Source organism: Mesitornis unicolor, unplaced genomic scaffold (genome assembly GCF_000695765.1).
Source record: "Mesitornis unicolor isolate BGI_N332 unplaced genomic scaffold, ASM69576v1 scaffold26630, whole genome shotgun sequence".
Lineage (NCBI taxonomy): Eukaryota > Metazoa > Chordata > Aves > Mesitornithiformes > Mesitornithidae > Mesitornis > Mesitornis unicolor.
The window spans coordinates 8385-22460 of record NW_010158001.1 but is presented as its reverse complement, the minus strand read 5'-3'; the positions used below and the strand labels follow the sequence as shown (position 1 = coordinate 22460).

Here is a 14076-nt window from a genome sequence, read left to right as displayed (position 1 = left end):
TTTTGCAGATTAATCCTGTGGTGTAGATTACTGGCTGTGGTAATGTCAAAGCCACATCTCAAAACTTCTTTGAAACAGGATAGTGCTAATATTTATGGTGTCTTACATAGCAAATCAAGTATCTAGAGGGACCTTCTGGGTATTGCATCCTTCTGGGTAAGGTACAAGCAGATCAGGCCATGAAATACATGTTATTTTTTACTACGACAGAACAGTATATATATTGGTCAAATATTTCAAAGGTGAGGGAATGCAGCTCCCTACTTCGAGAGTCAAAAGAAAATGGTCAGATATTCAGAGATGCTTGGGCCATGGGGCTCTGTCTCTGTAAATCCCAATTCCTGCCTGGTTTGAGGCTGACATAATGGCCAGATGTGTTTTGTGTGTGGAGTCTCCTAACTAGTTATACCCAAAGAGAAACAGAAAATAAGTGTATTCATATGGAAAGCGTTCAATTCTATGCCACATATTACTGTTTCAGCACAGACAGCTGAAGTTCTCTGAAGTTTTGCTCATTTCCACGTTAGACTCTACATTGTCCAAGAGAAGGAGAATCATATTTACAGTGAGAAGTGACAATAAGAAATCTTGTGAAGAGCTGTTCACTAGGGCATGTAGTGATAGGATGAGGGGTAATGATTTTAAACTAAAAAAGGTTGGATATTAGGAAAAAGTTCTTTAATATGAGGGTGGTAGATCACTGGAACAGGTTGCCCAGAGAGGTGGTAAAGGCCCCATCCCTGAAGATATTCAAGGTCAGGCTTGATGGGGCTCTGAGCAACCTGATCTATTAACATTGTCCCTGCTCACTGCAGGGGGGTTGGATCAGATGATCTTCAAAGGTCCCTTTCAACCCAATACATTCCATGATTCTATGAATCTTTCCATGGAAATTAGCTGCACGGAAAGCACGTAGCCACAGTTAGGAGCAACCACCACCTTGGCAGCTTGGGCCTGCCAGAGTGAATGTTTTCCCATGGTAGTCAAGCCCTTGCATCCTGTGGGAGGGAAGGATATTACAGTCCTTCATTACCAAGTGCAAAGAGAAGGACCAAGACAAAAAAGTCCACAGAGACCTTCGTTCTACTCCTTTGGGCAAGTGTGCGTGGTGCAGCAATGCTTCATCTGACGTGAGAGTTGGGAGGCTGTGGCCAGCAGTTTGAGGTTTCTCTTCATGTAGCCATAGCATTTCATGCAAGCCAAGCCATATTTTGTCTTTCAGAGTCATAATACCTGCTGCTTGGGCAGGACAGAGCATCACCACCTCCTCATCTGCAACATATCGCTGATCAGGTTGCATTGGATGTGTAATTTCTTACCTAGACCTTTACTCATTAAAAAGCCCATATGTTTAACCTGGAAGGAACTCAATCTGATAGCAGTATATTTTGGTTTACTGTGTAAAAGGGAAGATCTCACTCTCCTTCTAGTATACAGACATATCAACTATCTATAGTGTGTTTCCTAAGTGGTGGGCTTCTTCTAGACAAGATTGCCTCTTAGAAAGCCTTAAAAAATTGCCAGACAAGTTGGACACCACAGCCTAAATTTTGCTCTTCAGCCTATCCCTAGTTGTGAAAAAAAATAAATAAAACAGTCCATGAGTAATAGTTACTCACCCCCAAGGCATGGATGAGAAAAATTGCACAGGTAGCACAGCTTTGTTTCTGTTTCCTTGTTGTACAAGTGTGGTTTTCCCTTCCCAGCCATGTCATCAGCGGGCAGACATGATGAAACGTGTTCTGCTTGCATAGCTGGCCTAGGTAAGCTTTACTTCAGCTCAGGAGGTCTTTGTGTGGGCAATACTAGACCAGGGATTATGAAGCAACACATGAACCTACACGTTTTCATTTGTATGTCAATAAGCACAAGATCTTCTAGCATATCAGCATGTCATTACCTCTGAGCCCAAAGTGCTGGGCATAGCCTGTGTTTTGTCAATGGGCTTTGTACGATGCACCTCAGTTTCCAAGGCAAGGCAAAGCCATTTTCCTTCCAGCGTGGCTTAGTCTAAGCAGCACAGGTCCAAGGGGTCCTTGTTCTGGATCTGGCCACTGCTGCATCGGCTCTGGGTGGCTGGCTGTTGGGAAGGCAGGCTCACGTGTCCCCATGTTGAGCGCTGAGCCAAATGGAGCCCCGATCCTTGCTGATGCCACAGAGCATTACTATAATGCAATTAACACACTGGCAACCTCAGCGTATGTCCTGTACGCTGTCAGCAGAGCATTTAAAGCAAGTTTAAAGGGAAATGCTTACATTGAGGGCAAAGTTTAATGTGGCAATGGTGTGACAGCTCACTGGTTGAACCCTGCCTATATGACAGGAGAGAAAGTTCCAGAGCGTGCGGTGACCAGAAAGAGCAACTCCAGGCTTCATTTTCCTCATTTCAGACAAAGATGACCTGATCTCGGTTCCAGCCCAGCTCACAGTGACTGCAGATAGATGAGCTTGTGTCTGACTTTGGAAGCTTTGAAAAATGTTTATTGAGCAGCAGTATCTACCCTGAATAGCAAACATCCACACATTAGTATGAAACTATTTTTAATTATCTTCAGAGTTTGACAATCATCATAGTCATTACAATATTAAAAAAGAGATTAGGATGACTACAAATTGTCCATAGCTGTAGTTTTAGCACTGAAAAGGCCTTTGATCTGCATAAAACAAAAGCACATTAGCAGGGGTCCCTGCTCACAGAAGAGACTTTCAGAAAGATAATAGTCTGGTGTGGCTTTTTAGAAACCTCAGATGTATAAAAAATTATTCCAAAGCTCTATAATGAAAATCAATAAAAACCTCGACTTTAGTCTCAAGCAATAAGGACACAAGGGCAAGAAATGGCAGAATCATTTGGAATAAATAATTGTAAAAGAAGTATTTCTATCAACAATGAGTAATCGGTCTGTGAAATAGAGAATCACAAAATACAGACATGCACACTAGATTTTGGAAGGAGTGTATAAAGTTTTACTTTTCATTTTTAAATTGCATATAAGAGTTTCACTGCTTAATATTAATCAACTCCTGTGAAGGTAACCTTAGGAAAGAAGCCTAATGTATAGTTACAATTGTACTACTTTTCATTCTCAGGGTATCAGCAAGGAGAGTAACACATCTATAGAAACCTGGCGGGCAGAGCCTGCCACTTCTCCTCAAGAGAGGAAGAGTCTTCTGAGTGCGATGTGGGTACCATCCACCGCCTTTCCCAGCAGCATTGAAGACCGAGGAACTGCTACTGCTGCTCTTCATGTGGAGCAAAGCCCTGTTGTAAGGTGTTAGGAATATGTATAGCTCATCTACCAGATTTGGGCTCCCAAAGGACTTCATCCTGAGGCAACAAAGGCTTAGGTGCCAAATAGATCCCCAGGGGACTGCTGATGAAAACTGGCTTTGCCAAAAAGCACGTCTCCTCACACCCGCGCCCAGAGAGAAGAGACAGCTCTCTGGGGTGTCACTGAAGCATTAGCTTCCAGTTCTGACTTGCTTTTCGGAACAGACCTCCTCCTTCATGGACTCTAGAAGAACTTGGGGAAAAACCATTTGGAAGCTAAAGCTTGTTTTTACTGTTACCCCATTCCCAACACACTAAGTTTGCCAAGTGTGTTAACTACACAACTCGTGTTCAAAAGATCTTCTAAGAAAATTCTTGCCTCTGGCATCTCAGGCAACCATGCAGGACCACCAGGTATTGTCCAGTTTGCTCTTCTAGACTTGAAAAGCCTCATGGTATCTGGGTTTATGTCCTTGACTCCTTCTTAAGATATGATCTTACATACATTTAGACCAGAGAAAAGCTATAAGGAGGTAAGAAATTACATTTCATTTCCCTGATTTTTTACTATGCTTCTGCTACAAGATAGTTTCTGGTACTGATTCTGACACTTTTTCTTGTATGTGCAGCTTAACTCGATACTGATCTAACTATGTGAAGCAAGGGAAGAATTAACCATCTGATTTTTAAATTTGCCATTTCAAATACTTGAAAATTCACTTAAGAAATGGATTTTGAAGATGAGTTCTATAAAGCCCTGCATAGAAAAAGACACTTTAAAAACTCCATTAAAATAATTATAATTTCTTTTATTTGTGCAAGTGATTTGAACCACTTAATCACCAGTAATGAAAAGACAATCCAGGGAATCTGTGCGAGAACTGTGTTTGAGATGCCAAATTCGCTGGGTTTGCATGCAGACCATTCTGTTTTTACAGTAAGGCTGGTCTCTGACTCCCTGCTGAAAAAGGGTGGAGGGGTCAAAAAAAACAGAGAAGAAGGAGTGCCTGGGTAAGGAAGGAACCTGTTGCTTTGCCTTCTGCCTGTCCCCAAAACTTCCTGCAGGGACTATCAGTCGGAGTTGAGAAAACCTGTCCATGAAGGACTTTCCCAGGCTTTGCTCTTACTGACCAAGAATTCCCTTCACAAACAGGTCTTCTGGTCCACTTTTCCATCTGTTTTGTCTTAAAGAAATGTTCTTTCCATATGCAGGCAAGTCAAGCCTGACTCATCCAATGAAGCACAATGCAGGTATCTCCTTTGATATGCTATTAACCTCTGTTGGCATCACTGCTAGGACATAGGAGACTGCTTTAAGCCAAGCAGTCTCTACACTCGCCTTAAATCTGCTTTCAAGTACCACTTAGAAACTTAATGAGACACAATCAAAACAGGTTGCCAATTCCTTTGCTCTCACACCTCTAACATGTATACCTGGGCACAGGCTTCCTTTCGTAAAGTCTTGAGAAGCCCAGCTCAAAGCAAACATGATTTGTTAAGTAAGTCATTCAGAAGCAAAGCGGCACCTCTAACCATTCACACTGCTCTGTCCCAACATTTCTCAGCGCAGAGTGAGGCTGAGGGGAAAAGAGAACAAGTAGTGGTCTGCTAGCCAGAAGCAAAGCATTTGGGCTGCTTGAAGCTACTGCAAGCTCTTGGCAGACAATAAAAAAGTGTCAGAAGAGTGACTCAGGCCTTCCAGAGGGAAAAGGAGAGACTGGACCAGAGTAAACAGCATCAGGAAGGAAAAAGACTGTTAGGCCAGGAGAATAAGGGAGGGGAGGGAAGTGCAGCTAAGAGGCACAGCTGAGGGGTGACCTGTCAGTCTGAAGGTGACTCCAAACCACTTGGCATCCAGGGAAACTGGTCACACACGTAGTTTATGAGGTGGGCAGTAAGCCAACAATTCTTAAACTACAAGGGGTGCGCACACCTGCACAGGGAGGGTACCCATGCAGAAAAGACATTTGGGAGCAAAAATCTTGAGAACTGTTAAATACAGTCCAAGGATATTTAATTTTTAAATTTTTTTTCATTCTTACACCATATAAACTTGGTCATTCAAAATTCATATATAGCAGAGGTGAAGAACTAGGAAAAGCCAACCAAAATGAATGCATTCTTCCACATTCAACAGGGCAAATACTCATGGGCAATTTTCTGAAATTAGTAGATGACACCTTTTGCATGCTCACAAACAGCAAAAACATATTAGATTATAACAGTTTCAAAATAATTGAAATTTTAAGCAACTTCCACTCCTCAAGTGAGGTTTGCACAGCAATACTGCATTGCACCCAGTTTTTCCTACAACATGTAGCATGAAATTGCCCAAATTGAGATCCCCTCAAATAACAACAGAATTTGCAGCGGCATGCATGAACTACCTCTGACAGCATATTTCTATTTGTTTCTACTTTGCAAAAAAAGATATCAGGACATTGACATTTTATTCTTCTTTGGGTTAGCTAGCAGTTAAAACTTGCTGTGGAAATGTTCACTAACACCACTGCTCCTGGTTGAAATCATTAATAAAGATACCATTCTCTTTATCTAAAAACAGTGCTGCAGATAGGTAAAATAGGAGTACTCTGACCAGCTAGTGTTACCTGAATGACACATTCATCTGGTTCAGGACTCTTTTCCCTTACGTGTTGACAAAAACCTCTAAATGTTTAGCTACTTATACGATAAACAGGTCTATGATACCAACCATTGTTTTAAATTCCCAGGTACTAAAAATATAAATATTTTCATATCATCTGTTATCAGACACACTACATGGACATTGTGTTTTCATCCTAGTGCTTGGAGGGTCTGTTCCAGCTCCTTTTCTATTTAGCAAGCGGCCAAATTTTTGGTGGGGTACATTAATCTAGATTAGCGGGCTAGCAAATAACGTGCAAAGTCAATGCTCACCCAGCCCCGCATTGTTCTGCATGACTGACCTTAATACCCTCCGCATTCACAGCCCAGGCCATGCATGTCAGGAAGCTGTCAGAGCAGCAGGTCCTCAGCTTTGTTTCAATCAGACAGCAGCAGCAATTGATGCTGCACGAACAGCTTGCGGCAAAGTTATCTGTATGCTTAGAGAAGAAATTCATTAAAGATTGACTCAAAACATACTTGAAAAAATAAATTTGTACCTTTATCTACATGGTACAGGGAGAGCAATTTTCTACATATTAGCATAGTCATTACCAGAGGTTTCTTTCCCTGTATTGTTTATATCACTTCAATATCTTGTTGTTTTGAGAATGCACATTTTTAGTTTTATTTTTCTATGCTTGATGTTTTCCTTTATATTTTACATATTTGAATCCTAGTCATTACTTCTTTTTGACACACAAAACAGATCAGAGTTTTACCAGTGCAAATTGCAGCTACTAGTGCACACAGCAAAAGCAGCATCAGCCAATACCTCATCCACTGAATTGTCAGTCGTCTCTCAATGGCTATGTTACAGGACTTTGGCCTAACCTCCACAAAAACATCAGGCATCTCTGGGTTAAAACAAAAGCACTTAGTGAGAGTGTCTTTACAGCAGGATGCTCATTCATGTGAATAGAGTAGAAAAAAATCACCTTTCTTCAACAGCAGAGAGGATTTATTCTGGCTATAAAAAGCATGAACTAGGATCTTCAGTTTTCTCCCTTTTCATAAATATAAACCCCAATATTGGGCCAATGTAAACGCTACAGGAACTTGGTATTACTTAACCCCTGTTTTACTCTTTTATGTACTTACAGATGGGCCCCTCACTACAAGACACTGAGGTGCTGGAGCGCATCCAGAGAATGGTAATGAAGCTGGTGAGTGGTCTCAGGCACAAGTCTTAGCTGAGGCACTTGTTTAGCCTGGAGAAAAGGAAGCTCAGGGGAATACTGCTCTTTACAACTGCCTGAAAGGAGGTTGTAAAGAGGTGGGTGTCAGTCTGTTCTCTCAAGTAACAAGTGATAGGGTAAGAGGAAATGGCCTGAAGTTGTGCCAGGGGAAGTTTAGATTGGATATTAGAAGGAATTTTCTCATTAAAAGGGTTGTCAAGCACTGGAATAGGCTGCCCAGGGCATAGTGGAGTCACTACCATCCCTGGAGGTATTTACAAGACAGGCAGATGTGGTGCTTAGGAACATGGCTTAGTGGTGGACTTGGCAGTGCTAGATTAACAGCTGGACTTGATGATCTTAAGTGTTTTCCAACCTGAACGATTCTATAATACTGTTCTATGATTCTAATAATTTAAGATGGATGCAAGTACTTCACATTTAAACACAAATTTTACACACTGACATCATACAAACTGTCAGAGCAAAAACTAAAGAAATAAAAAGTCACACGAGTCACTGACATATTACAGTAAGAGGCTTTTAAACATATGAATACATGATTAACCAGGGAATTAATAATTCTGCAATGTTTTTCCACAATTCTCACTTTCCCTGTAAGGCTTCTTCAGGTAAAGTCATGCTATACAATGTTGTTTTAAACTGGCAGGGAGGGGAAGAAAGAAACTAAAACTGTCCTTTGAACGGCCTTATTTCTATTCAGTCCACTTTCTAGGCTACTCTCCTAGCTTGACAGGATTTAAATCCTCTCTGTTTCAGATGTTCTTGTAACTCCTCCACTAGAAGGGAGCTCAGTAGCAGGTTCAAGAGCTCAGCACTCTGAAACAACTCAGAAGAGCTAGTGGCCTAATAAAAAGAAGGATAACAGGCTGCAGAGAAAGACCAAGTCATTCACATCTATTGTTCCATCTAAATTTCACTGACTCATCTGCCCCAATCATATTATCTCACTCTATTTGTTGCAAACACATGAAGGAGGTGACCATAAAATATCATCAAACTCCTTTAGCACAGCTCTGCTTCTCCAACATAAGGTATCACCTTGAATTCAGTCTCCTGGCAAAGAAGTTACAAAGCATTACCTTGACAGTGCTATTTAAAACAATGTTGCTTTCAGAAAGGACAGTGTCCATTTACAAATCTCAGCAGAAGTAAGGTAAAACTAGTTTCAGATTTGTGGCCTAAATCTGCTGCCAAATTAGCCTTGGAAATACATATACTACAATTTCATAAGAGTCAGGCATCTGATTAACATCAGGTAGAACTAATACTTCTCAGCAGTACTGCACCTGCAGTTCTCATAACTGAAACTTTAAATACATTTTCATTATGAATTAAACTAGAATAAAACCAATGCATGTGAAATACGTGTGCAGTTGACACCTTCCCCTGCACAGCCTGAGGAGAGATCAACCCTCCCAAACCCACAGAGCTTTTGTAACACAGATGAGACACCTAAGCACTTACTTTAACAAATAACAGGGTTGTACATAGGACTATAAACACCAGATAAAGCTCTCCCTTTGATCTTTATAGAATATTTAATGAAATCTCCCAAAAGTGAGTGACAAAAATATTACAAAACCGAACTTCAAAGATAGTCCTTTTCTCCAATTATCAAAAATACTAACTTACCTTTCCCTTTGAGCTAAACTTAGCTACTTTTATGCAAGATAAGTAGTTCTACTGTGTTCACAGTCCCATTACCTTGTTGTTTTTAATTGCCAAGCTAAATTTACACCTAGCAAATTTCACACTTCCTTGAAAAAGAAAGGAAGAAAATAGCAGAGAGTTAGCAACAGGCATATTCTAAACATAGTATTACAAAATTCACTCTGTATTTGCAGCTTGCTGTCCCTCACCTAAGTCAATGATAAATACTTTCAAAGTTTTCTTCAGATTTAGTACTGAATAAGTTTCAAAAATATTAATCACTCTAATAATATTTTGCAATCTACTGTATAGAAAATTTATATGAAATAATGTTCAAAGACATCTGTCTTCACTGTAATATCAATTTAATAGCTACTGTGCATTATTCACATTTATTTGCAAATACATGTGATATTAGTCCAACACACTGATGACAGAGGCAGCTGCTCAGAAAGACACATTCATGCATCTGAAGCCGCTCTGACCCACTAGTGATAGAAGATTTGTTGATCCATTATGTTTTCCTTCAGGGGAAGTCAGGGAACATTCAAATGGTTCACTCTCCTGCATGTTAAACTGGTCATGTTTTGGCCATCTCTCTCTCAGATTTTGTTGCACAGGAGAAAAGCGTTCTGTGCAGCCTGCTGTTTTTAACATATGTAGATGCAAACACAGTTGATTTTCTGTTCTTCAGGGATTCTTCTTGCCTTTCTGTTCTTCCTTAAGCTCTTTTGCATTACATCTGGACCCCAATGCTGTTAACATTTCTACTGTCGTCAAGTTGGCTCCCTTCATTATCAATCGCTCTCCATCAGCTGTAAAAGGAAAAAAAAGTAAGAAGTCACAAAGTCTAAGTCACATTACTTTAGTGTGCAGTTCTGTTTTGTATATACAAATCAAAATACCTTGTTCATCTTGTATGTTCAGAAAGTATCTCACTTACCGAGGAATCTGACTAAGCACCACCAACAAATAAATACATTAAACAAATATATTAAACACACAATATATATATAATTTTCATCTCTGTATTGCACTACAGAAAAATCTGAAACATTTGTCTAGATATACCTATAATAAGAACACATATTTGATGAGAATGGCTCATACTATGCCCTCAAACTCATTTAATAGAAGACACAAAAGGCACTGGAAGGCTCAACTGCCACACATGGCTCAGCATTTTAGCAGCATGTTGCCTGTGGTCCATTTAGCTTCTTTAGCCAAAACAACAAAATGGTTTACACATTCTGGTGGGTATAACGTAAAAAAAGTAGAGAGCACTAGGATACCTAAAATTCTGATAGAAATTATTTTAAAACAGGGAGGAGGCAGTAGAAGTATTGTACCTAAGTTAATTACTTAGTTTTGCAAGATTTGCAAATACAAAAGCCCTATTCAAACTCATATAACGCATGGCATCCAAGTTCCAGCCCCATGTTTGCCAACTACAAAGGCTGCAAACTCTTCACTTGGAAAATAATCAGCTCTTAGAAAATGAAGAGTTCAGAGCTGTAGCTCTTGGCATTAGTGAAATAAATTGTTTTGGTCTTACATTGTGAAAAACATTAGGCTTTACTGCTTAAGTCTTAACATATCACAGCTAGAGACAAGGATGAGAAAGAGAAAGCTATGGGAGAGGGAGAAACAAGTAATGTCAACACTGAAATAGCCAGACTTCCCTAAGCAAAATGAAGTACATTCAACACTCCTGACATTTCTGCCAATTCACTAAATATATGGAGGTTTAAAGAAAAAGGGGTAGCAAGAATCAATAATAACGATAACTTTAATGGTCTACATAACACATAGGTCCATTACAGCACAGCAGGAAAGAAGGTACAGCCAGAGAAAAGGAAAAAAGCAGATTAGAGCCATCTGTTCACAGCCTAGAATGCGGGCCACTTGCAGAAGTGATGAAATTTCCACCATCAATTCCCTGCCTGCTCACTGCACTCTCAAAGGAAACCCAGAAATTTGTTGTACATCAGTTGACCTCACCATGCAACTCCATCTGCACATGTATGGTCTTACCCATGTGAGCTGTTCCTTCAAACTGCATGGTAAGTTACTCGGGTGCATAAGCAACTAAAGGTATTCAGCTTTTCTGTTCTCAAGACTGAGAGACCTCCACCACAGATAACAAAAAACAATTAATTACAGAAAGTGAACACATTCTTACATCAAAACAGAGCTACACTTACTTCCCTCAAACTATACCCGATTGCAAAGTCACAAAAGTACAAAAGTAGACTCAACCCTAAAATTCATTGATCTAAGATCCACCACATCTAACTGTAGTACAAAGTCATATATACACATTTATCTAGACAACAAGCTGTTAGTGCCCTCCCTGCCCTTCTTTTCTCCCAGCTGCACATCATCTAGCTATGGGCCAGAACCTAAAAAAACCTCAATTAACCACAGTTAAAAGAAAACATTAGACAAGACAATAACAGTGTAAGAACACAAACCTGGAAGGGCTTTTTGTAAAGATTAAAAATGAGCTCCTTACCAAACATAACATGTACAAGTGGTTCAGACCCATCATGTCTCACATCAGCAGTCACTTCACAGTTTCTATTAGTGGCCTGGATTTTCTTACGGTTTATACATTGAAGAAATTTTCTGAAAATATATTTGAAAATATATTAAGCATGTTGTAGAAAGAAATTATAATGAATATACTTCTAAAACTAATTTGAGTATCTTGATATTGCTGGGTAACCAAAGTATAAGCAAAATAAGTTCATAACTTTAGAGAGGCACTTCTTATGAGATAATCACTCTTAAAAATCCAAATGGATACCCCTTATATGCTATCATGTAAAAAGCATACCAAGGAATTTTGCAAAAATTCAGTGTATGTACTTTGTGTGTTTCAGCTGGGTTAATAACAATAATAAAAATAAATCAGCAAAGTAATTTTAATTTTCCTTTATACACTGGTTGCTTGCCAATGTTTTATTGTTTGGGTTTGAGACAGCATTTATTTATTTAACATCATTGGTCTTCCGCAGATTTCTGAAATGCATGACAGCTACTTGACATTCTGTCAGCTTAAAGACATTCTAAGTGAAGATGTGTTGCTAAGTTCATTTCAAAAGTAGATGTGTCTGTAAAGCTATTGCAAAATGACATTTTACAATTGTTTGGTGCAGAACTTAGACCTCTCAAGAAGTAGAATTACTTTGATTTCTCCAACAGTTAATTACCAAGATAGAGCAGCAGCTGTTACCCCCTCTCTCTCCCATTACCAGCATTTGGACTAGTGATTACAGACCCTCACATACAGGCTCAGTGACTAAGAGGAGCATCTCCCAGGCTAGTTTGGTAAAGCTAAATGCACATGCCTATATGCAAGGATCTATGCTTAGGCACAGAGAACCTCCAAAAATCAGCACAGAATGAATGCTGTGTGGATCCTGGTAACACATACCATAAACAGAGACCTTAGGACAAACACAGTATCTTTTCATTCTGAAACGTTCAGGTTCTGCCCAGGCTAAGTTAGAAAGCCCTGATAAATGCAAGCCTTCAAAGATCAAGATAATGAAAGTTAAGGTACAGTGGATGCAGAAGTTTGGGAAAAGGAGGTTCTTCTCCAGAGATGGAACAACAGATTCATTATTTGCTCCCAGGACATCATCTCACTCTTGCTGGCTACAGTGACAGCAAGGCTCTGGGCACTGCAGTGGCAGCAGTTTTAACGGCTTCGTTTTGCATCTGCCACTGCCGCTCTCTCTGCTCTTCGGGAGCCCTCCAAGCTTCCAACGGCAGAGGGGAGCGGGCCTGTGCCACTCCAGGCCTGGACTCCGCAGCAGGGCCTAGGGCACTACGGACACAAGCCAGAGTTCAACCCACGGCCCAGCTCCTGAGGGCTGTTAATTGATATGACTCCAGCCTCTTGCCCCCTTAAATAAATAAAGTAAAAGGCAAAGAGTGCAGCCCTGACGCCTGCAGTGCAACGTACACAACCCACGGGCGCAGGAAGGGCGCACAGATGCGGGAGCACGGCCGAGGCCTCCCCGCCGGCGGCGGGCCCGAAAGACAGAGCATGCCCAGCCCGCCCCGGGGGCGGCGCTGCCCCCGCAGCCCCCTCACCTCGTACTCTCCACGTTGGACTCGAAGGGACAGAAGCGGACCATGATACTCTTCACCGGCCGCAGCCCCACGCGGATCTTCGACGCCATCTTTTTCCTGCTTCCCCTTACTACAACTCCCAGCAGCCCCCGGCAGAGGCGGGAAATGAAGGCGGGCGTGTCGCCCGCCCCGCAGCTACCTGGGAAATGTGGTCCCAGGCGGCCCACCTGCGGCTGTTGGGCCGCAGTGTGGGGTCCGCGCTCCCGCGTCTCCGGTCCCTGCCCTTGGTGGGGTGCCGGCTGCCTGCCCCGCGAATAACGGCCGGCCTCCTTTATGGCTGAGGGAATGAAAGGAACCAACTGACCGACCTGTCCCGGCCCCTCCTCTAGTTCTGTAACACCGCAGGTACAGAACGGGGGGAAAAGGCACCTTTCGGCATTAATTTGACATAAAAGATCCCCTCTGGAGCCTGCGGCAGAAGTAGCAGGTCCTTATGCCGCTAAGACTTGTGTGGGGTAGCACTTACGGGAAGCTATGGTAGATAGTATCCATACACTTCAAAAAACAAGGGTGGGCTTGTTTCCTTTATGTTAAATCTAGTCCTATGACACGACAGCTTTTGATGTCTTCCAGAAGCAGTTTATTTAATACAGTTGGATATCAATGAGGATCAATACGGAGTAGCCGATACAGGTAAGGATAACTTAGAGGCAATATTTTGCCATAGATCAAGCAGAAGAGAGACCTGTCGAAAGAGGCAATGCTGCTGGAAGGGAATGTGTTGGGTTTTTTTTTCTGACGGGTAGGTCCAGCAGTTGCCCACCGAGTCTTGAAACCACGGGTTTTGGATGTTGATGCCGACGGAGTGTTTTCCACTAGATGGCGGAGCCGTCCCTGACAAATGGCTGCAGCCGCCTCACGGCTGCCCAGACCCGCTGGGTGCTGGGGGGGCGATGGAGCACACCCAGCAGCAATGGCATTTACACACGGTGTCAGTTCATTGAGTGCAGACCCATGCTTCCAATCTCCATTGAATATCTAGCAACCCCCGTAATGGGTAACCTATTTTGAGAAGCTGATCTTTGTTTATTGGAAGTTATCTTAAAAAATAAGTCACCTAGTCACTGGAAAAAATAATCCTCTTTGCTGAGATTTACCCAAAAGAAATCAATTAGCAAAACTAAACACAGCAGAGTCAATATAGTGTGAATGTTTAGTGGTTTT

At 41.5% G+C, this 14076-nt stretch overlaps 1 protein-coding gene across 1 annotated transcript; it reads right to left on the bottom strand.

The window, feature by feature from the left end:
* Positions 1–9330: 9330 nt before the first annotated feature.
* MRPL53 (mitochondrial ribosomal protein L53) lies at positions 9331–12962 on the bottom strand. The gene is made up of 3 exons (XM_010182138.1): positions 12874–12962; positions 11285–11397; positions 9331–9584 (listed from the first exon to the last, which is right to left on the bottom strand). The coding sequence occupies exons 1-3, from the start codon at positions 12960–12962 to the stop codon at positions 9460–9462; spliced, it is 327 nt and encodes a 108-aa protein (XP_010180440.1). The 3' UTR covers positions 9331–9459.
* Positions 12963–14076: the final 1114 nt, after the last annotated feature.

Bases quoted from the DNA above. Each gene is read 5' to 3' on its own strand.
- MRPL53 (XM_010182138.1), bottom strand. From the start codon at position 12,962: ATGGCGTCGAAGATCCGCGTGGGGCTGCGGCCGGTGAAGAGTATCATG. The intron at 11,398-12,873 runs GTGAGGGGGCTG...ATATATTTTCAG, and splicing joins TCCAACGTGGAGAGTACGAG to AAAATTTCTTCAATGTATAA. The intron at 9,585-11,284 runs GTAAGGAGCTCA...TTCCTTTTACAG, and splicing joins ACTTGTACATGTTATGTTTG to CTGATGGAGAGCGATTGATA.